The 21,182-nt window shown below is 67.1% G+C and overlaps 1 protein-coding gene across 2 annotated transcripts in view; it reads right to left on the bottom strand.

The window, feature by feature from the left end:
* Positions 1–21,182, bottom strand: part of WNT7B (Wnt family member 7B) — a 48,980-nt gene that overhangs the window by 25,492 nt on the left and 2,306 nt on the right. Inside the window, exon 2 of one of the 2 annotated variants that reach the window (XM_059681393.1) lies at positions 992–1,214. In XM_059681393.1, coding sequence (XP_059537376.1) covers positions 992–1,214 — 223 coding nt within the window. Of the gene's footprint in view, positions 1–987; positions 1,215–21,182 lie in introns of both variants that reach the window. The other variant, XM_059681394.1, reaches the window with a different exon arrangement.

Below are 21,182 nucleotides of genomic sequence, written 5' to 3'. Positions count from 1 at the left end.
ATGGGGCACCGACTGTGTGCAGACGCGAGGAGAGGCCCCGGGCCCAGCAGAAGCCCTGCTCTCTTGGAGCGCATTTTACAAATGAGGAAACGGCTGCCCTCAGCAGCCCTGAGCGGCAGGAGGTCACACGGCTGGATTCTAATCCAGGTCAGACCTGGAAGTCACACTTTCCCCTCTCAGCCCCGCTCTGGGCCTCAGTCCCCTTGCCTGTGAAATGGGCACGATGGAGCCTCCAGGGCTGTGAGGACATGAGACACGGCGTGAACCGTGCAGCGGCACCGCCAGCAGAGATCATGCCGCCCCTGCCTCCTGAGCTGCCCCTGCCCAGGGAAGTGGAGGAGCACCTCTCCCCCCAACCCCCAAGTCCTGACTCCACATACACACTCCTCCGTGTCCCCACACCAGTCACACCCCAGCATCCCGCGCACGTGTGATCATGTGTGATCACGTGTGATCGCGTTGCCCTCTGCCTGGAATCCCTTCCACTCTCGGGACCGTGGCACCACAGCTCCCGTGGGCTGGGCACCCTTCACCCCAAGCCCCCGCAGCCCCACGTGGAATCCACAACTGTCACCCCATCTCCGGGAACAGCAGTGCAGACCGGGGGCTGGCGGGGAGGCGTGGAGGTCCTGGGCACACACAGCCGCCCAGCAGCAGGGCGCGCCTCCAACCACTGCCCCACACTGCCCGCCACCAGCCTGCCCAGCCCACAGCCCAGAGCGAGGACCCTCATCCCCTCCCACGGGCTGGCTCCCGGCAACGCCTCCCTCGTCCCAGATGTGGCAGGGTCCCTGGGGCAGGCCCGGTCTGGGTCTCCCTGGGGTCCCGGTCCCACCCAGGCCAGGCATGGACAAGGGCCCGGGAGATGCTGTGGCGGAGTCACTGGTCAGGGGGCGGGGTCCGGCCGGGCCTTCAGGGGGCAGGCGGCCTGGCCCCGGCACCCGAAGCCGGGATGTCGGTGTCCCGCGAGCCGGGAGGTGCCCTTACCTACTCGGAGCTCCTGCCCGAAGACCGTCTTCTCCCCGAGGGCGGAGCAGTTCCAGCGCCCGAAGCGGAACTGGTACTGGCACTCGTTGATGCCCATCTGCGCCCCCTCCCCGATCACGATGATGGCATCGGGCCGGCTCTGGCAGATGGCGCGCTGCCGCGGGGCCAACCCGGGGATCTTGTTGCAGATGATGTTGGCTCCGAGGGCCACGACGGATGACAGCGCTCTGCGGGCGGGGAGAGGACGGGGCGAGGTGAGCCGGCGGCAGGGCCGCCCCCAGGGGCCCGTTCCACTGACACGCACCCTGCCCTCCCAACCTCCCAGACGCAGGGACCAGCACGTGGCAGGACATGGAGTCCCAAGCCCCAGGCGTCAAGAGGAAGCTTGGACCCTCGGGCTTTGCGCTCATCCCCTCGGGTCTGCACACAGCCGCCCCCAGCAGCACACCCCAACTCCCGGCCGGCCCCCGGGGTGCCTGGGCCAGGCAGGCTGCCGAGGGAGCCCCGGCTGGGAGCCAAGCCCACCACCTCCTGGCTCCAGCCGCAGGCCGTGCGTGACCTTGGGAAGGCGCTGTGCTTCTCTGAACCTCAGTTTTCACATCCATGGAATGGGGTTATAAGACACCTGTTCCCCGGTCACCACCTCCACCACCCAGGCTCGGACAGCAGAGGGGGCAGGGCTGCTGCCACTACTCTCTCGTTTCTGGATGGCGAGGTGCCCTCAGAGAAGGAAACAGGCGCTGACATGAACTGAGCACCTACTGTGTGCTGGGCGGGGCAGCTTGTGCTCAGAACTCAGAGCAGTCCCCTGAGGGCGCCCTGGCCAATTCTCCCGGCATCCTCGGGGAGCTGGGCCGAGACAGGAGGGCACCTGACAGGCTCAGGCTCCTGCTCGAGCTGCTATCCGCGTGACTGTTTGTTTGATGAAGTGAAAGTCACATAACATGAAGTTAAACATTTTAAAGTTCAGCACATTCACAGTGTTGTGCAACCACCACCTCTACGGAGCTCCCAGACGTGGCCACCCAGCCCTCAGCCGGCACTCCCGTCCGCTCCTCCAGCCCGACGCCACAGACCTGCGCCTGTTCCCGCGGCTCTGCCCGTGCGGACGCCGCAGAGGGACAGGCTCGCGCGACCTGGGCCTGAGTCTGGCTCCTTTCACGGAGCGTCACGGGGTGCTGTGTTCTCAAGGGTCGTGACCTGGTAACAGGTGTCAGTGTTTCAAGCCTTTTCAAGGCGGAGTAACGTCCCACCGTCTGGAGAGACCACCTCCGTCCGCCCCTTTAGCACAGCTGGGCGGCCCCGCCTTCCCCGCTGGGACAGGGCTGCCCGCCCTGAGGGCCGGGTGTTTGTGCGAGTCCCTGTCTTCCGTTCTTCGGGGCTCACGCCCGGGAGGGGAATTGCTGGGCCATCGGGGAGTTTGTTTAGCTTTTGGGGAATCGCCCAGCTGTTGTCCACAGAGGCTGCGCCCGGAGGAGAAGGGACAGCTCGCTGGAGGAGGGGCGTGGCTCGGCAGAAGTGCAGGCGACAGCTGGTTTCAGTGAGGGCCGAAGGGTGGGAGCGGGGGAGCCCCAGGGGCCCCCAAAGCGATGCCCACGGCCCTGTCCTCTGCCACGGCCTGCGGCCCTTTCCTGGGGGGGCAGCCCGGCACCCACAGCCGCCTGGAAAGTCCCCGTGTGGCCCAAGCCCACAGCACGTGCTGGGACCCGGACGCCAGACCGACACCCAATCCCCACAGCCCGCCCGGCCCGCCCGCTAATCTGGCCCAGGCCCCCCGGGCTCCCACGGGCACAATGGGCAGCAGCGAGCGGAGGCTGGCGTGGAGGAAGCCTCTGGGCGGCGAGGCTGGGAGCGGCTGGAATCCGGGGAATTCGCCCAGAGTAACTGTAGATCCTCCGAAAACCGACCCTGGGAACTGAGACGGATGGGAACCCTGCCTGGCACCCGCCTCCAGGCCACAGGTCAGAGCCGCCTCGGATCCCCGCGCAAGCCCGCTGCCCGCTGCCCGCTCCGAGCGCCCCGGCATAGGAACCCCTGCTGGGGCAGGCGCTGGGGCGGCCGGTCTCCTGGGGAGACTCCAGTGGGACTGGGGTGGGTGCTGGGGGATGAAACAGATCACGGCAGCCCTGGTCTTCCGCCTCCAGGCAGCCCACCCCACCCTGCTGCCGCCAACGCCCACATCAACCATGCTCTCCCGGCTCACAGCCCAGCCCCAGCGCCAGGCTCCGCTGCCTGGGACTGGGGGCTCCGGGGACCTGGCCCTGAGGCCCCCACCCCCAAAGCTGGCGCTGGCCCCCCGGCCTGGGCTGCCGCTGCCGCTGCCTTTGTCTGGCAGATGCTCCTTCCCTTCCAGGCCCAAGTGCAAGCCCCCCTGGCGCACACCCTCCGGCCGGCGCTGAGGACTCGCACAGGGGCACGCGCCTCACCCCTGCCTCACGCCGGGGGCCCATGCCCAGCTTCCCCGCCGTGAGGGCGGCGTCCAGTCCGAGCTGCATCTGGGGCCTCAGGGCGGCCCTGCGTCGCTGCCCACGAGTGTCTGTGAAACAGGTGGGTGAGTGAGTACATACTAAAGACTCCGTCTGAAAGAGCCGCTACAGCTCAGGAGCAGACAGACAGTCCAGTTTGAAAACAGGCGAAGGACTGGAGAGAATTTCTCCTAAAAGATAGCCAGCGGCCAGCCGGCAGGCGGGAGGCCTGTAAACATGGCTCCCGTTGGGAAAACGCGCATCAGAGCCGCAGCCGGGACCGCGTGGCACCCGCCGGCGTGGCCTCGCTCAACGCCACGGAAAACCGCGCGCTGGTGCGGGTGTGGCGACCCCGGAACCTCGCGCTCGCTGGTGGGAGTGGGAGATGGTGAGGCCCCGGCCCTCGACTCCACTCCACGGGACGCAGCCACAAGAGCGGAAGGTTCCAGCGAGACCGTGAGCACACACGTTCACAGCAGCGATTCACAACAGCCAAAGGCGGGACCCACCCACGTGTCCGTCATCATATGAAGGAATAAACACAATGTGGCCCTGGCCAGTGTCACTCAGTGGATAGAGCATCGGCCTGCAGACCAAAGGGCCCCGGGTTCGATTCCAGTCAAGGGCACGTACCTCGGTTGCAGGCTCCTCCCTGGCCCAGGCCCTGGTCAGGACGCGTGCAGGAGGCGACCAATCAATGTGTCTCTCTCACATCGATGTCTCTCTCTCTCTCTCTCTCTCTCTCTCTCTCTCTCTCTCTTAAATCAATGGAAAAACATCCTTAGGTGAGGATCAAACAAACAAACAGGATGTGGTCCGCATGGCGTGGGATGGAATACTACGCAGCCATGAAAAGGAAGGGAGTGCAGACACGGCCACGCGGCTGCACCACGGAACATCACATCCGTGAAAGGGGCTGGACACGAAAGGCCACGTCCTGTAGCTCCGTCTGGGTGAGACGCCCGGCGAAGGTAAACCCACAGGCACAGAGGGGGATCCGTGGCTGCCAGGGGCGGGGGGGAGGGGGGGAGCGCCTGCCCCATCTCATGGCGTGGTTTCCACCTGGTGTCATGAGAGACGTTCTGGAACTAGACAGAGACACGGCTGCACATCGAGGATGCGCCGGTGCCACTGGGCGTTCACTCTCACACTGTGAAAGGGGCCGATTGTATGTAACGTGTCTTTAACCACAATTTAAAAAAATTCCATCTGTACACGGGATTTCTACACCCGGCCGCAGTGGGATTGGGGGGAGGAGAGTAGATGGGCCTTGCCCATGTGGTGCCCCACTTGTACCCACTGTATGCCTCCCTGGGGTATCGGGGGAGGCGATGAGGAGGGGGATGGGAGCCCCCAGTCACCCCCCAGCCAGTGCTAGATTACGTACGGGTGAAATATAGGCACCGCACCCAGCCGGCGTGGCTCAGTGGTTGAGCATCAACCTATGAACCAGGAGGTCACGGTTCAATTCCCGGTCAGGGCACATGTCTGGGTTGCGGGCTCCATCCCCAGTGTGGGGTGTGCAGCAGGCAGCCGATCCATGATTCTCTCTCATCATTGATGTTTCTATCTCTCTCCCTCTCCCTTCCTCTCTGAAATCAATGAAAATATATTAAATATATATATGTGTGTGTGTGTATATGTATATACCGCACAAGAGTCACAGGAGCATGAATAATCAGATCTGATTGGTAACTCAGAAATAACTTCGAATAGTCTTCCTTAGACTGTGGGGTTTCGTCCCCCACAATCTTAAATTCCCCTGCTCTGAGCCTCGGGCCTCTCCTGGCAGAGCCCTGCCATCCCCATGTCACGGGGTGCCGCCTGGAGCTGGGAGAGGCCGGGTCCCGCCGCGGCCACACAGCCAGGCCTAGAGCCGCTCCGCTTCCAGAAGTCAGGTGGACGCAGCGCTGTGGCTCCAAGCACTGCACGTAGTAGGTGCTTTACAGACAGGAGAGGTCAGCCAGGAGTGGAAGCCACGCCCCCTTTCCATCTCAGGACAGCTGACACCCTCCCCGGCTGAAGTGCCCCGGACACTCCTGAGTTCGTCCAGGGCTGTGGACACTGTCGTTGCTGGCGTCTGAGGTCGGAGCCGTTGCTGGCCGCCCCATCACCCTCTCCCCCACAGCCCCGCGTGCCCGCGGGCTGGCCACTGCCCTCGCAGGCAGGCCTGGCCCCGCCACACCCAGGACTTGCCCACACTCTTCCTTCCGCCTGGAAGGGAGGGGACGGCTGATAAGGGCCGCTTGGCTGTCCGGAGGGAGCCATTGGCGTGGGGTGGGGATGGAAACACCTCACAGCCAGATAACTGGTTCCCGGGCGGCGGCGGGCGCACCCTGGGGTAACTGGCCTCTGGGTGAGGCGCGCTATGGCGCTCAGCACGCCGCCCGCAAGGGGACTGGCTCTCACCCCAAAGTGGGGAGGACCCTCTGGGCACCTCCCGCCCGCAGCTGCCGCTCAGGTGCCGGGAGAGGCTGGCAGGACGTCGCGAGTGGCCCGGGCACCCGGAGAGGTGGGCAGGGGCTCCTGTTTCAGTCGCTGACTTTTTCCATGGAAAATTCTGCTCTGGGCTCGTCCCCTGCACTGCTCAGCGGCCTCGGGACACGGGAGGGGACGCGGCGGAACGTCCGGAAACGTCCCTCGCCCCTGGCCAGGGCCATTCGGAGGAGGGAGCGCGGAGAAGGGGTTCGGGGCCCGGCAGACAAGAAGCTCTGTCCCCTGGGCCCGGGCCAGGACTCCAGTCTCGGGCCAGAGGCCGGAGGCCAGCAGAGGGCCTGGCACGGGGCCAGCAGGGCTTCGTGCAAGGAGGGGACAACAGGGAAGACAGATCAGCCAGAGCGTCCCCAGGGGATGAGGCGGTTCCAGTGGGGGAGGGGGAGGGGAGGTGGCCACACCAGGCGACAGGAGTGGCCCACAGGGCGGCCTCCGCGGTGGCATTAGCAGGCCAGCCTCCCCACCTGGCAGCCGCGGGGCCGCGTGAGGAGTGTAGGCACGGGTGCCCGCCAGCGGGGCTGGGGACCTGGCTCTGCCCCTTCTTAGCTGTGCGGCCTCAGGCAAGTTTCTCAGCCTTTGTGCCTCAGTTTCCACTTCTGTGAAATGGGAGGAAGTCGGGCCTGCTGCCTCACATTGCTGTCGGAGGACACGATTCGAAGGACCAGCTCTCTGTAGCTGGCCCGTGGCCAGAGGTCACCAGTGGGGGCCCGCCTTCGCCCTCGGGGCCTGAGACTGGGGGCCCGTTGCCAACTGTCATTCCTTGAGCCATTGTGGGGACCGGGGAGCAGGTGTGTCCACCGGGGGGACTGACGCCTCCCCCGGCAGCTCTGGAGCCAGCGGGGCCCACGTCGCGCTGCACCCCACGCCTGGACCAGCTCGCGACCCGCATCTCGCTCTGGACGGAGTCCACACCCCAAGGAGCTGAGTCTGTGTCACCCAAGCCATGCACGCGTGTCCGGCACAAGCGGGGAGCCGCCCTGCAGGGGCCGCCCCCGGAGAACGACAGATGAACTGTGACACGTTCACACCGTGGTGACAGGTCCACATGAGTGACATGTGTCCACGTGGGTGACCCTCCCAGACACGCTGAACCAATGAAGCCAGACAGGACAGGCTGTAGACCAGGCCCAGTTCCCCTCAAGGCAGAAGTCAGACTGGTGTCCCCATGGGTGGGAGGCCCCCCTGGGAGGGGCCGGAGCCTGCTGAGTTCCGGAATGTTCTCTGTCCCCGCTGGTAATGGTCACACAGGTGCCCACAGAGGGAAGCAGGCACCCCCTGTCCTCTCGCGAAATCTGCACCCACCTCGTGTAGGTTGCACCTCAACAAGAAGGTCAAGGCTGCAACACACAGGCACAGGCCAGCAGAACGAGGCGGGGATGCAACGCCAAGGTTTCCTACAAAAAGACGCTTTCGAAATGCGACATGAACCTTAAAATCATTGCCCCGTGCCTCCCCTGTGTGTGCCTGGCCTAGGGGCTCCCCTGCAGGAGTGCAACCCGAACCCAGGCTCTCAGACACCCCGGGATCAAAAGGCCTCCCCGGCTGGTCTGCTGGGGGCTGGCCGCCTGCCCGCAGAGGTAGCCCGCCCGTCCCCCGAGCTCTCAGCTCTGTGAACCCTGAGTAAAGGGGACGGGCCGCTCAGTGGCTCCCGGGGCGAGGAGGAGGATGGAGACAGCAGAGCCTGGGGTGGGGGGGCCTTCACAGGTGGGGCTGACAGGCTGCGCCTTGCCCAGCCCTCAGGGCCTGCGGCCGAACTGCCCACCTGCTGGCGTCCCCTTCCCCAAGGCCCTGGCAGCGCCTGGGAGGCGACAGCTCTGGGCTCTGGCTAAGACCACCCCTGCCACGGCCCCGCTGGGGGCTCCTAGGGCAGCACCCCACCCCCACCACCACCGCCATCCTTGGGAAGAACATCCGTGCCACGGCGCCGTCAGGGACCTGAGGCCCAGAGCGGGGCCGGGTCGGGGAGCCAGCGTCTCAGCTGCATCCAGCATCGAGCCATTCTGTGCCCCATCTCTGCAGGGGGTGCCCGGCCTCATTCAGGAGGTCACCACCCTCCCAGCCTGTCCCGGCAGCCGGGAGTCTAACCTGAATCCCTCGTGCTGCTCAGCACTCAGCAGCTAGGACAGAGCGCTGGAGTCTGGGCTAAGAGGAGAGGCAAGCAGCCCTGGCTGGTGTGGCTCAGTGGGCAGCGCGCCAGCCCAGGCACTGGAGGGTCGAGGGTCTGATTCCCAGTCAAGGGCACGTAGCTGGGGTGCAGGCTCGTTCCCCAACCCCGTTGGGGTGGGTGCGGGAAACATCTCTTTCACATTGATGCTTCTCCCTCCCTCCCTCCCTCCCACTCACTCTCTCTAAACATCAATGGAAGAAATATCCTCCGGTGAGGATCGACAGCAGCAACAACAACAAATAATAATAATAACAACAATAACAGGAGTCATGTGCGTCCCTCACAACAGGAACCGGGCGTCCCGAGAGGCCCAGCCACCTGCCAAGTAGCTCAGAAGGGAGCGGGGAGCGGGGGCTGGGACCACACCTTCTGCCCAGGCTGGTCAGCGCCTCGTCACCCCGTCCCTGAGCTCAAAGATAGTGGGGGGGGGGAGGTCACTGGTCCATCTGGAGAGCCAGGTCCCCCGCTGGTGCCTGGAAGCAGGGGCTGCACTCGGGGCCCAGCTGCATTGGGGGCCCTTCTGGGGGCTCCTGAAGGAGGCCCCGCCTTGCACCCGCGGGCCCGGGGCTGAGTGGTGGACGCTTCCTCCAAGGGCCGGCCCAGGGTGCGGGTCCCTCTCACCCCCACTGTGTGCTGTGCAGGGCGGGTCCCCCTGGAACAACTGAATGAACGGCTGACAGGCGGGCCTAGGAGCAGAATGAGGCGACACCTCAGCCCCATCTGCTGGGAGAGCTGCTGGAGACGCTCCAGAGGTCGCTCGGGGAGCAGGCCGGCCAGCGAGGCCACCTCAGGGAGACGGGCTGGCGGGCAGGTGACTGGGTGGCCCTCCGGCCGCCCCACCTTCACTGTGGTCAGTAAAAAGGTCGCTTTCGTCCCCACTTCCCATTGGGTGAGCAGGTGACGGGGTCATGGGGTCAAGCCGCCCCAGGTGCCCTTGGTGGGCACCGACCATTGAGCACTGGGCCCAGCATTGCCAGGGACGGGACAAGCTGTGCCATTCTGTGTAGAAGCCAGAGGGAGGAGATGTCCCTGCCAGCCGGGACCTGACAGGAGCCTCCCAGGCCGGGAGCCATGGGATCCGCCCGCAGGGCTTAAATCCATGGGCACAGGCGGGCCGCCCTGTCGCCAGGAGGCCGCAGAGCCGGCACCGCCACCACAGACTGCGGGACAGAGCTGACGCGGGCGGCCCTCCTGGCCCCGCGCCCTCTGCCCTCTCTCTGGACTGAGCACCAGCTCCTGTGGCCCCCAGTGCGGGGGCGGGGGGGGAGGTCCTGAGGCCAGGGCCAGGCAGCACCCCAAGGGGGAGGAGGTTCCCATTCTTCTTGGAGCCCGACCTGGATGCACCCTCTGAGCCTCAACACCCCAGACCCTTCCCCTGGACTGGGAGGGGCCCCTGGGCACCTGCCCCCATCCCTCCTCCCCATCCCCAGGGGCAGCCCACCAGCCCCCTGCCCTCTGGGCCGCACCGCCCACGCCCAGCCTGCCCTCCCCACCCAGCAGGACAGTGGCTGGGGCCATGGGGTCAGCCAGGCTGGCCGCAGCACACTCCTCATCGCTCCCTCCTGCCACAGCCCTGGGCGGCAGATCGCAGGGCCCCAGGCTGACCGACGGCTGACGGTCCTCCCAGACCCCACTCTCCCGCAGGGACCCTCCTCGGAGGCCCCGGGGCGGAGGACCCTGTGCTGGACCCCTCCCGCTTCTCTGCGCACCACTTGGGGCCAGGGCTGTCCACCCACCTGCTGTGGGCTCCCAGGTCAGGGATCCCCCCCATGGCCCAGCACCCCGCTGGGCTCGGAGCTGGCCTTGGACGTGAGCCCCACCCCTACCCCAGCTGCTTGTGAGAGGGGGGCACGCTGGCCAAGTTGGGGCCCAGGCCCAGCCTCCTTCCGGCCCCCACCCCTGGCGCCGGCCGCTGCCCCCGCTCCTCCAGCCCACACTCTGCCCCGGGAGCTGTGCAATCCTTCCTCCTGGGCATCCTCGGGCGAAATATTTGAGGAATGTTCTAATCATCCGCATCAGCCGGGGAGGCCAGCGGTCCACTCGTCCAGGAAGTGCTCGCAGTCCCGGAGGCGGCACCTGCCCGCCCCGGGCCACTTCCTGCCGCGCCCACGCCCGCGCCCGCAGGTGCAGGGCTGCCCCACCGGCCGCGTGGGGAGAAGCCTGTCTCCCAGGCCTGGGTCGTGCAGCGGACCCCCAGCCCGGTCACAGAGTCAGAGCCAGAATGGGGGAGCGGGGGTCCCCGCAGCCGCCTCTGCGGAACGAGCAGGAGAGAAGGGACAGAAGGGGTCGGAGCCGGACAGGGCCCGGGCGCTCACGCCTGCCCCGTGTCTGGACCCCCGAGTGCGCTCCTCTGCCGCCCCCCCACCCCGGGGCTCGAGGCCCAGCTCTGTGGGGCGCAGGGACATCTCAGAGGTCGGGAAGGCCACGCGAGGCCGTTCGAGCAAGTCTCGGTTTTCTCCTCTGATCACAGGGACCCATCAGCCCTCTGTAGGCAAATGGCGCTCCCTTCACCGGCCTGGGCCCTGGGGGGGGGGGGGACAGGGGGAGGGACGTGAGTACGGACGGCAGGCCTGGCCGCAGCCCGCCCGGGCCATCAGCCTGTCCCCTCACCTGCCCAGACCCAGGCCTCGCTTTCGGGGGAGGAGCAGGCCAGAAGGCCCACCTCGCTGAGGGGCATCCCGGCCCCCACGGCTCTTCAGAAGGGGCCTCCCCAGCCGCCTCCAGAGGAGGAAGCAGGCTGAGGGCACACCCGGCCACGGGCACGGGGTGGCGGGCAGGGACGAGGGTGTCCCTAGAGGAGGCAAGAGAGGCCTGGAGGCAGGAAGAGGTGCCGCTGGGCCTCAGTTTCCCATCTGCATAGTGAGAGCTGTATTCCACAGTCTGGCCTGGGGTCCTGCGTGCGAGTTCTGCTCTGCCGCTGACTCTCACTGGCCCCTCTGGGCCTCCGTTTGCCCATCTGTCCATGGGGAGAACCGCCCGGCCGCAGGCGGGGTCTCCTGCCCGCAGGCTCCCTGGTGGCTCCGCCCGCCACAGCCTTTTCAGGCCACTGCCCTCGCTCAGCTCAGCTCTGCTCGCTGCTGCCCGCAGTGTTCCCGGGGAAGAGAGCAGAGCGTCCGCCCGTCCCTCCTGCGCCCGGCGGGCAGCGCCAGCCCGCCCTCCCCTCAGAGCTGGCATGCCTGGCCTGGCACCTGGGACTCCACCCTGGAGAGAACCAGGCAGGCTGGGCAAAAGCAGGCCGTGAGCAGGGGGCGTGGGTGGGCTGAGGCGGCTGGAGAGGGGCAAGGACGGCCAGGGGTCCTCCACTCCAGGAGCAGCCCCAGCTGCTAAACCTGTGGAGTCAGAGCCTCACCCATCACTGTAACCCCGAGACATTGACCCTGACCTCAGAAACTTCCGGACCTCTGCTGGGTGTCCAGGGCCCATCGCGAATGCCCGGGTTCAGGCCTCGTGGACCTACAACACCCCCTGCGGAGCCAGGCAAAGCTCCAGGCCCGGCTTCCTACTCCTGTCCCCCATCCCAGCCTGGATGCGGCTCTACCGGCTCCCGCAGGGGCTGCTGAGGGCTGGGAGTCAGCGCCCCTGCCCGCAGGCCGGCCGCTCTGCCTGACCGGGGCTGGGCCCTAGACCTCCCCCAGGCCTATACCCGGCCTTTCTCCTCGTCCCCGGGCACAGAAGGGCCACTGTGACCCCAGCCCTGGCCCTGGTGCCCGGACCTGTGGGACGCGGGGCGCCTTGCAGGCCTGGGTGGCCAGGGTGGCCAGGATGGCCAGCCTGCAGCCTCAGGACAGACTCTGGACGACACGAGGGCAGGACAGGAGGGAAGACACGGGCAGGGCCCTGGCCCACGGGCACCTCTCGGGCCGCCCAGGCCTTGCCACCCTGGCTGCTTGGGCCACGGTCTGAGGCGGGTTTGGGGGCCGGGCCCCTGCAGGCAGCGGATGGCGAGCAGTCACCTCCGCGTCGCCGGCAGGGTGGCCATGAACTGGAGGGTCCCCCACCAGGCACAGATGAAGGCGGGGCTTGCATGGGCCACGCAGTGCTCAGAGCAGAGTATGAGCCCCCCCCCGCCCCCACCACAGGCCTGCACCCCCAAACCGCCCCTCAGCGCTATGGGCTTTTCCTTCTGAGAATTTCTGAGCCCCCAGGGCCTCCCCAGCCAACCATGTTATCTTGGATGCCTTGCGGGGCAGGGAGCTCACCACCTCAGGGGCAGCCTGCTCCACCCTGGGCACCGGGTGTGACCACCTGAACCAGGTGGTGAGCGCTTAATGAGGCAGGACCTTCGGAACACCCCCACACACACTCAGCCATGCCCCTCCCACCCGCCCCAGCCCCCGTTGGAGGCGAGGTGCAGTGTCTGGTCCAAGGCCACGCAACCACCTGGCAGGGGTTCGGCATCACTGCCAAGGGCAGGACAGCCCTGGGCCTTCCCCGCTTCCTGCTTCCTCAGCGCTCATTCTCCCAGCGCTGGCGGCCCTCCCGCCCCTCCCCCTGCAGGAATCTCCGCCCTGGAAGGAAGGCAGGGAGGCGAGCCAGGGGTCGCTCTGGGCTCCCACTCAGCCTTGGCCGCAAACCCTGGCTCGCAGCACCTCTCTGGGAGGGGCCGGGAACCACCCCGTGGGGGCCGCACCCTGGGGGCAGGGAGCCCCCTGCAAGGCCCTCGCCTGGGGCAGAAGCTGGACAATGAGGAGGACTTCCCAGCAGTCACCACACCTCGCCCCCTGCCTGGCTCCCGGTGGGCGCTGATGGGAAGGAAAAAGGAAGCGAGGGACCCAGCGTCCACCCCGCATGCCTCAGGGCTGTCGCCTGGAGTAAGGCCTTGCTCATCAGCGCTGGCAGGGGGGGGCGGGGGGCGCAGAGAGATCTCACAGCCCTCAGCCCAGCTCCTGCTTGGCTGAAGCCCCCTCCCTCTGAGCCCCGCCCAGGAGCAGCCCCTCCCCGTCCCCAGGATAAAGCTGCCCATCGTGCCCTGATTAAAAGCTTCCCTCCCTCGGCCCCCAGGCCCAGGGCACCTGCCCCCCACCACCCGCCCTCACCTCCCACCGCCCACCCCACTCTAACTGGCTGCGACCCAGCCCTCTGCCAGGAACGCCATCCTTCTCTCCAGCACTTTCTTTCTTTTTTTTTTTTTAAATATATTTTTATTGATGTCAGAGAGGAAGGGAGAGGGAGAGAGAGAGAAACATCCACGATGAGAGAGAATCATGGATCAGCCGCCTCCTGCACGTGCCCCACTGGGGATGGAGCCCGCAACCCGGGCCTGTGCCCTGACCGGGAATCGAACCCTGACCTCCTGGTTCATAGGTGGACGCTCAACCCCGGAGCCACGCGACCAGGCCGGCACATTCTTTAGGAGCAGGTCAGAGGTCACCTTCCAGGAGAGGGTGAGGGCCCTGCTGTGGGAAGGAAGGCGGGGCTGCCCACTTCCACCGGCGAGCTCTGCCCATGGTGTTCACCTGGCACAGGGGCCGCTGCAAGGCCGCTCCCGCAGGGGAGTACAGACCGGTCCCCAGTCGGCCGGGTAGCTGCTCCGGCGGATCCCACTCAGAGGGGCCTTTCATGTTTTACCATCCGGACAGCGTGAGCCCGTCTCAGCTCCGACCTGGGCGCCCGGCGGTACGGCGTCTGCTCCCGGGAGGTCAGCTGAGCCGCCACCCCCTTCCGGGCCCTTCCTCCCAGAGTAGCAGGACCTTCAGTGCAAGGAGCACCTCTGACCTGGAGGCGGAGGGGCGGGGGGCGGGGCGCGGGGACAGCAGTGCATTGCGGGGGGCGGGTCCGGAAAGTGAGGGCCCACGGGTGTCATGGGGACGGGAGCCGGGAAGGCTAAGGGCTCTTCCAGACCAGCTGATGCCCGGAGCTGCTTGCTGGGCGGGCGGCGGGCAGGCTCGGGGATCCCTCCTCCTGTTCCCTCCCGTGGCCACTGCCCAGGGACAGTGTCTGCCCCTCACAGCCCCGACAGCCCTTCCCGGCGCCCCAAGGCCTCAGCGGCCACCTGCCCTGTGCTGGGCTCTGCACCTGAGGCTACGGACCCGCCTCGGGGCTCAGCAACCTTCTCCGTGGAGTGGACCCAGCACCTGCATGGCTGGCGCGGAGGCCCAGGACCCACTCCTGCATCGCTTGCATGCCTCCAGGGCCAGAGAGCTCACCACCTCTATTCCAACGGCTGGCTGGCTGGAGCCTCAGGCCCCCACTGAGGGGTGAGGATGCCCTGGTCGGGGCAGGACTGGGAGGGGGCCTACGCCAGGAGCAGTTCTGTGATGGAGACAGGGGAGATAGAGAAAGGGAAGAGGGAGCGCACCTGTGCCCACCCCCACCCGGCCGGCCAGCCCAAGGGGAGGCCCCAGCCCCGCGCCAGGGAAGGAGGACAAACGGTGGTTTTGTCCTTGGCCAGCGGGCGGCCTGCACCACACAATGACCCTTTCATCAGGCTGAGGGAGCCCTGCGCCGGGGTTTCATCTGACAAGGGAGGGCGCCCGGCCTGTCCCCTTGCTGGGGGGTGGGGGTGAGCCCTATGCAAGCTGGACCCAGGGCCATGAAGAATGGAGGCCTCCGGGGAGCCAGCCAAAGCCCCCCCAACTCCCCCGGGAGAGAGGCGGAGCGCCGAGGGACGGGCCACAGGCGGCACCCAGAGGGCTCACTCTGGGCCCCTCCAATCCTGAGCTGACGGAAGGTCTGAGTCCCACGGCCAAGACCTCCATCTCCTCCCCTCCCCTCCCCTGCCACACCCTCTACCCAGAGCATCAGCCCAGATCCCCAGCTGGGGCTCTGGGCTCCCCACAGGCTGCATGAGGCTCTGGGACAGGGTGGGGTGGAGGGGGCGGGTGGGACTCGCTGGCCTATGTCCCCGTGCCCCCAGGGGAGCCCACAGGGCCCCACACAGCACCTCCCTCCATGGTGACCTCCTCCACCAGCACCTCCACCGGCTGCCAGACCTCCCCTGAGGCCCCAAACCCGGGCTCCTCTCTCTGTTGGACCCCCTAGGGGACATTTCCTCAAAGGCTGCTCCCCTGGGCTCTGGGTGTCCCCAGGACAGGGCCTCTCTGTTGGACTCCGGCACACAGTCTGACTCCCTCCGCAAGATGCTGCGAGACGCTCTCAAGACAGTAAGTATTGTTGTTCCTTCTAAGGTTCTCTCTCATGGTCCTGTTTAGTCTGGGCAGCTCCTGCCCATCCTTCCAATCTCAGTCATGGTGTCACCTCCTCCAGGAAGCCCTCCGAGATACCCTTGAGAGTTCATCACCCTCCTCTGAACAAACACACTCCTAAGAGCTGGGAATGAGCCCACCTCCTGAGCGCTCACTGTACACGCAGGAGCCGCTGAGCACATCCCTGCACTGGCTTGCTGGGTTCTCACACCCATTCTAGGAGGTTTGAGTCCCCGTGGTCCCCTCTGTATAGAGGACACAGCCGAGGCTCCAGGACGCCCAGGCAGTACGTGGAGGAGTGGGGATGGGATCTGGGTTGCCACCTGGCCCCTGGGCCTCGTACGGACTCACGGGAAACCTGACTAGAAAAGGGGCCACTCTCCTACGGCCTCAGCACAGCTCAGAGCCTCCCCCCCCCCCCCGTGCACCCTCCCCACACACAGAGGTCAGAGGGAGTCCCCTCCAGAGCACACTGCGCCCCCCCTAACTAGCGCTTGGCGAGTCTCACATGTCAGTCACTTCCTGGGGTTCTCTCTGGTTTGCACACCTGAGCCGGGGCTCCTGGGGCGCTAAGATTTTGTCAGTCCCCTGGCTCTAACCCCTGCGCGCACCCACCCTCTCCAGCGCTGCTCTCGCTTTCAGACCCTCGGGCACGTGGGCCGGACCTGAGCGTGCGAAGGAGAGTGACGGACAAGGAGACCGCAGCCCAGAGAGGCCCGTGGGCCTGGCCAGGGCCCACAGCACAGCTCCTCCCGTCCCTCCTGTTGACCAGCCAACGGCCGGGAGCTCTCCTCCCAGGGCGACCTGTCCCACCTCAGCGGTGGCCCCATTCTGCCCCCACGTGGGCTGTGATGCCACGGAGGGGACCTGATTCACCCCTTCCCCCCCCCCCGCCCAGGGTCATGCCCACAGGGCTTCTGGGGCTGCGGTGGACACCACCACCAAAGCCACGGCGGCGGAGCCAGGAAGAGGCCAGCCTGGGCTGGGCCGTGGCGAGGGCCCCCACCCCCCACAGCCAGGTGGTCGGTGAGTAACCGCCTTGTCACTCGTGACTCACTCCGCTCCCCGGAGCAGGCGGTCACCGCGAGGCTGCTACCGGAAGACCTGGGGGGTCACTGCAGCCAACCCCCACATCTGGGAGCGGGCGGCCCAGGCCGGAAGGACCTGCCCAGCACAGAAAGTCAGCTTGGTCCTGGCATCAGGCCTCCACCAGGCCCCCATCCCAGCTGACCTGGCACCGCAGCATCCTCTTGGCCTGCGCCCCCCACCTGCCCGCCCCTGGCCCTCGCTGACCCGCCAGCCCCGGGAGCTTCTGCTCTGCCCGGAGAGGAGGGCGTGGTTGGCCAGAGCCGCCCTGCACAAGCGCATCTGGCCCAGCTCGGCACCAGGCCTGGGGGGGAGGGGGTCAGGCCCTTCCAGGCCAGCACACCCGTCGGACCCGATCAGCACAGGGGCCAGGCATGCATCTGGGATTCGCTGTGCACGACCACAGGCCGGGACAGGGAGCTGGGAGAGCAGCCAGAGGAAGGGCAGGATCAGCTGTCCACCAGTGTGCGACCCCAGCCACGGGATGCCTTCTGGAAAGTTCTCTGGAGAAGAAAGAAACTTCCGCCCAAGGCCCCTCCTGCCCTGGGCATCCTCAGATCCCGCAGGGCCCAGCTCCCCCAGCGTTCCCTTGACCCCAGTTCTCCGAGCGCATTGGCACTGGCCGGCTCACCTGCCCGCAGGCATCAGCTCAGCCTCCCATCCTCACCACCCGCACTGCATTCCCCTTGCTGGGCCCTGCTCCCACCCTGGCATCACCGCATAAACCAGGCTGTGCCCACCCAAACCGGGCAGGGATGCCGGAGATGCTCCAGCCCCCGCCCCCCTCCTGGGAACATCTTGAGCTCCCTCTGCCCAGGAAAGGCCGGCTCAGCACTTTCTCCCCCGGGGCTGGGACTGCAGCTCCCGCTGGGCTGGCGGCCGGGCCAGGCCGGGCTGCTGAAGGCAGGGCAGGGGCCAGTGCCCACTCCAGACCCCAGCGGCGGCCCAGGAACACTTGGGAAAGCGGTCGCTGTAGGAGAATTCTGCCAACCAAGCTGGCAGCGCACACCGTGGCCACTGCAGACCGGATTTGGGGGCCAAACCCCAAGGAAAGCCCGGGGTCTGCGGAGGTAAGCCGGCATCACCTGCCCACGGCCCTCAGCTGCTGCCGGGCCCCGCCCCCGCCCCCGCCAGCTCCTTCTCTCGGAACCTCACTGCAAACCAGCCCAGGAGTCCGGGTCCCCACCCTGCACACCTCCCGTCACCCCACCTCAGCCAGCTGGCTCCAGAGCGCAGCTGCGGGTGCAGATGTGAGGCTGGGTGCTGGGTTCTGGGGGGCGAGGCTGCTGACCGCCACCTCCGACCTCGGGGACCCCGGGGCGGGAGCCCAGGCCGCTGGGCTGATCCATTTCCTGGGAGCCGCGCCAGCAGCACGGCTCTTCCCGAGCCGAGTCCCCGCCGCTCAGGCGGTCCCCACCCGCCCCGCGCCGCCCGGGGCAGCCCGCTCCCCCCGCCCCAGGCGATGCCTCCGCAGCCGGCTGCTCGCCGGCCTGGAGCGCTCCGCGCCCGGACCTTGTAATTATGTCCCACAGCCCGGCAAACCGCGGGCCTCGCAGCATCTGGCTGTGGTTGCGAACTTTTGTTTCAAGATGCGCGACTATTTATAGAAGGAAAACTGGTAGGATAGTAATTTCCTAGGAGCTGGAGGAGGAATTGGCTGTGTCGCTATTAAAAGGGGGTGGGGGCGCGGCCATTTATTAGAGCTGCGGCCGCGTGGGGGGAGGGGAGGCGCAGGAGCGGGAAGGCCGCGGTAGGCGACCCCGGACGTGGCCCGCGTGTAAAGGAGGGGGAGGGGGAGGGGAGGGGAGGGAGGCCGGGCGGGAGGGAGAGCTGGCTCTGAGGTTTAATCAGTAGCATCCAGCTTAAATTCCCCCAAACGGCGGTTCCATAAATCAAACTTCTTTTTAAATCGGAGGCCAGAGCATATGCGTCCCATTAGGAACCCAGCGAAGCCACCGCCGCGCCAACGTGCCCCGCGGCTCCCTGGGCCGGGCCGGGCCCTGCCTAGAGCTGCCCGGAGCCGGGCGATCGCTGGCCCGGCCGATGCACACGCGCGCCCACGCTCCGCGCCGCTGCCCGGGCCGGGACCCCGGGGCACACCGGTGAGAGCCGCGCGCGCACTCTGCTCCCCCTCACCCCCAGGTGAGGAGCGGGCCGGGCCGGGCCGGACCAGGCGGAAGGCGCGAGAAGCCGCAGACTCCAGGGCAATTGGATGCTCTCAGCCTGGAGGGGAGCGGCGTGCACGTGTGCGCCCTTGTTCCGCGGGGGGCGGGGGCGTGCGTGGGACCCTCTCAAATGTGGCCCCACAGTGTGGGCCGCGTGGGCTTATATGGGGAGGGGACAGCGCTGGTCCAGGACTCAGCTGGGCGTGCAGGGCATCTCCGCCCCGCCCCAGAGCCCTCCGGCCTTCGCGCCCGGTGCCTGCAGCCTGGCCGTGGGGGATAATCCCCTCTCGGAAGCCACCTTTGCTCGAACCCAAACCACCCGTCTCCGCCAAAGCCCTCCGCCCCACCCCGCCCTCCACCTCGGGGGCTTAGGCAGCCAGGCGACCCAATGCCCCCCGGCTTTTGCGCGCGCTGGACACCGGCGCCCCGCCCAGGACCTCCCAGCCTCGTTCCCTCCCGGGGCTCCCGCACTCCAGGCTGAGGAGTCCCCGCCCGCCGCCCGCCGCCCGCGCACTCACAGGTAGCTGCCGCTGGACAGGAGGAGGAAGATCTGCGGGCAGTACACGGAGAGCAGCGCGCTGCGCGGCGACAGCAGCCGCATGGTGGGCCGGCGCTCCCGGCGGGCTGGGCAGGCCCCGCGGGCAGGGCGCCTGGGCCAGCGGAGGCCGGGGTCTCCAGGGCCCTCCCCGAGGAAGGGCGGCGGCGGCGGGCGCTAGGGACCCTGGCGTGCGGGTCCCGGCGCAGTGGTCGCCGGTGCCCCGCCGCCAGGGCTGCGCATCGCCCTGGGGCTGGAGCGCGGGGAGGCGGTGGGGCCAGCAGGGGACACCGGGGAGCCTCAGCCGCCGAGACTGGACCTCCGTCCGTGGATCGGTCGGAACCGGCTCTGTCACTCGCTCTGCCTCACGTCTCCAAGTCCCCGAGGCACGCAGCTGCCATTGGCCGGGCTGCCCCTACATCCGCCTCCTCCGCGGGCGGGTGTTTTAAAGGGGAGGCTGACCCGAGCGCGCGGCGGGAGCCGCCCCCAGGGCTTGCCCAAACCGCCTTGGCTGGGACCCCTTCCCCGCAACTGGGGCGAGCCACAGGGCTCTGGCTGCGCCGGAGGGTGCACCTGGGGGGGCGCGCCGCGGGGTGACCGCGCGGGGGCGTTCGCTCCCCGGGGCTGCGCTGGGCAGTGTGTGCTGTGTGCATGTGCCTGCATGTGCCTGTGCGCCGGCAGGGGCGTGGGCGCGTCCCGGAGGGCGCAGGTGTGTGCACACAGATGCACTGTGTGTGCTGCGCCTCTGCCTGCGCGCCCTTCACTTTGGTGAGCCTGGCTGTGGGTCGCAGGCCCTCACTGCTCTGGCCAACCAGGCCCAGCCTGGCAGGGCTCACCTGTGCACATGCGCACTGGTGTCTGCAGGGCCGGCCTCTGGGTCTCTTGGGAGAGGCTGACAGTGTGAACGCACCCCCAACAGGTGCACAGAGCCCCCAGCTCTGGCTCCGCCCCCCCCCACTCCTTTTGCTGTCTCTTGAGGGCTGATTGCAGTAAGAGTGGGACACACTTTCCTGAACAATCCTTCTTCCAGTGATTTTTTTAAGCCCAGAACCACGGGTTGAGTTCCACCTGCTATTGTCTGTGGAGCGTGGCTACACCTCAGTGTTTCTCTAGATGCAGTGTAGCCCCTCTAAGCTGGGGCAAAGGCTTAAAGCAGGCGAGGTGACCCGAAAACAGAGGCCTCAGCAACATGGCGGGGGTGGATTTGGGGGATCCAGTCGCCTCCGTCTCTCCCTCTGCGGAGACACACCCAGCACCAGGAGAGGGGCTGCCTCTCCTCTCCATTCTTCCGGGTCCAAGGCTCTCAGGCCCCAAGGCCAGGCGGCAGGCCTGGAGCAGGGCTGGTCTTGGGACTTCATGACCCTGGTTCCCCGGGGACAGAGGGGACCCAGGCTACAGCGGGTCCTCCGGGCCCTGGCTTGGCCTCTTCTGGGCTGGAGCTCAGAGCCGCTCAGTGCCCAGCTGAGAAACGGTGATTCCTCAAGGCCGATGGCTTTAGAATTGTGCAAACCCAAGGCACAGCTGGCCTTGGGACCCCAATCCCAAGGGATTGAGGGCCTAGTTCTCCATCCCTGCTGGTCTGGGAGCCCTCCCAGGGGCTGAGACCCGCGCTGGCTGAGGGCGGGGTGGGGGGGGGGGTACTGTGTGTGCACAGTTGTGGGCAGGCAGGGTGTGATCACGGAATATCCCAACACATACCACCTCTCACCTGGGGCCCACTCCTCCGACTCTGAGGCCCCAGATGTGCTGTGGAGGCCCCCCGGGGGTCTGTAGTGGCTGTGAGGTCCCCGGCATTAACAGTAAGAAATGCTGGGCCGGTGTGAGAGGACACCCCCCAATCCCACACAAAGGGCCCCAGGACTAACCTTCACAGCACCCAGGAAAGGAGGCGCTACAGTCACCCCATTTTTAAGATGAGGGCAGGTGGGCTGGGCAGTTAAAGAGCTCGGCCAAGGCCACTGGAGGAGGGGTGTAGGGGGCACTGCCCACCCAAACCTCCACCTCAGGGCACAGGGCTCCCAGGTCACTTAACCCCTGAGGTGACAGGGGTCCTCCTCCTCCCCCTCTTTCCTCTCCCCTCCCCCCCAAGATCAAGGAGGGGAGGGGAGCTGGTGGCAGGGGCTGAGCCCCCCTTGGGCC

This window comes from Myotis daubentonii, chromosome 2 (assembly GCF_963259705.1).
Source record: "Myotis daubentonii chromosome 2, mMyoDau2.1, whole genome shotgun sequence".
NCBI classification, from domain to species: Eukaryota; Metazoa; Chordata; class Mammalia; order Chiroptera; family Vespertilionidae; genus Myotis; species Myotis daubentonii.
Note: the sequence above shows the minus strand (reverse complement) of the source record. Positions and strands in the feature narration are given on the sequence as shown.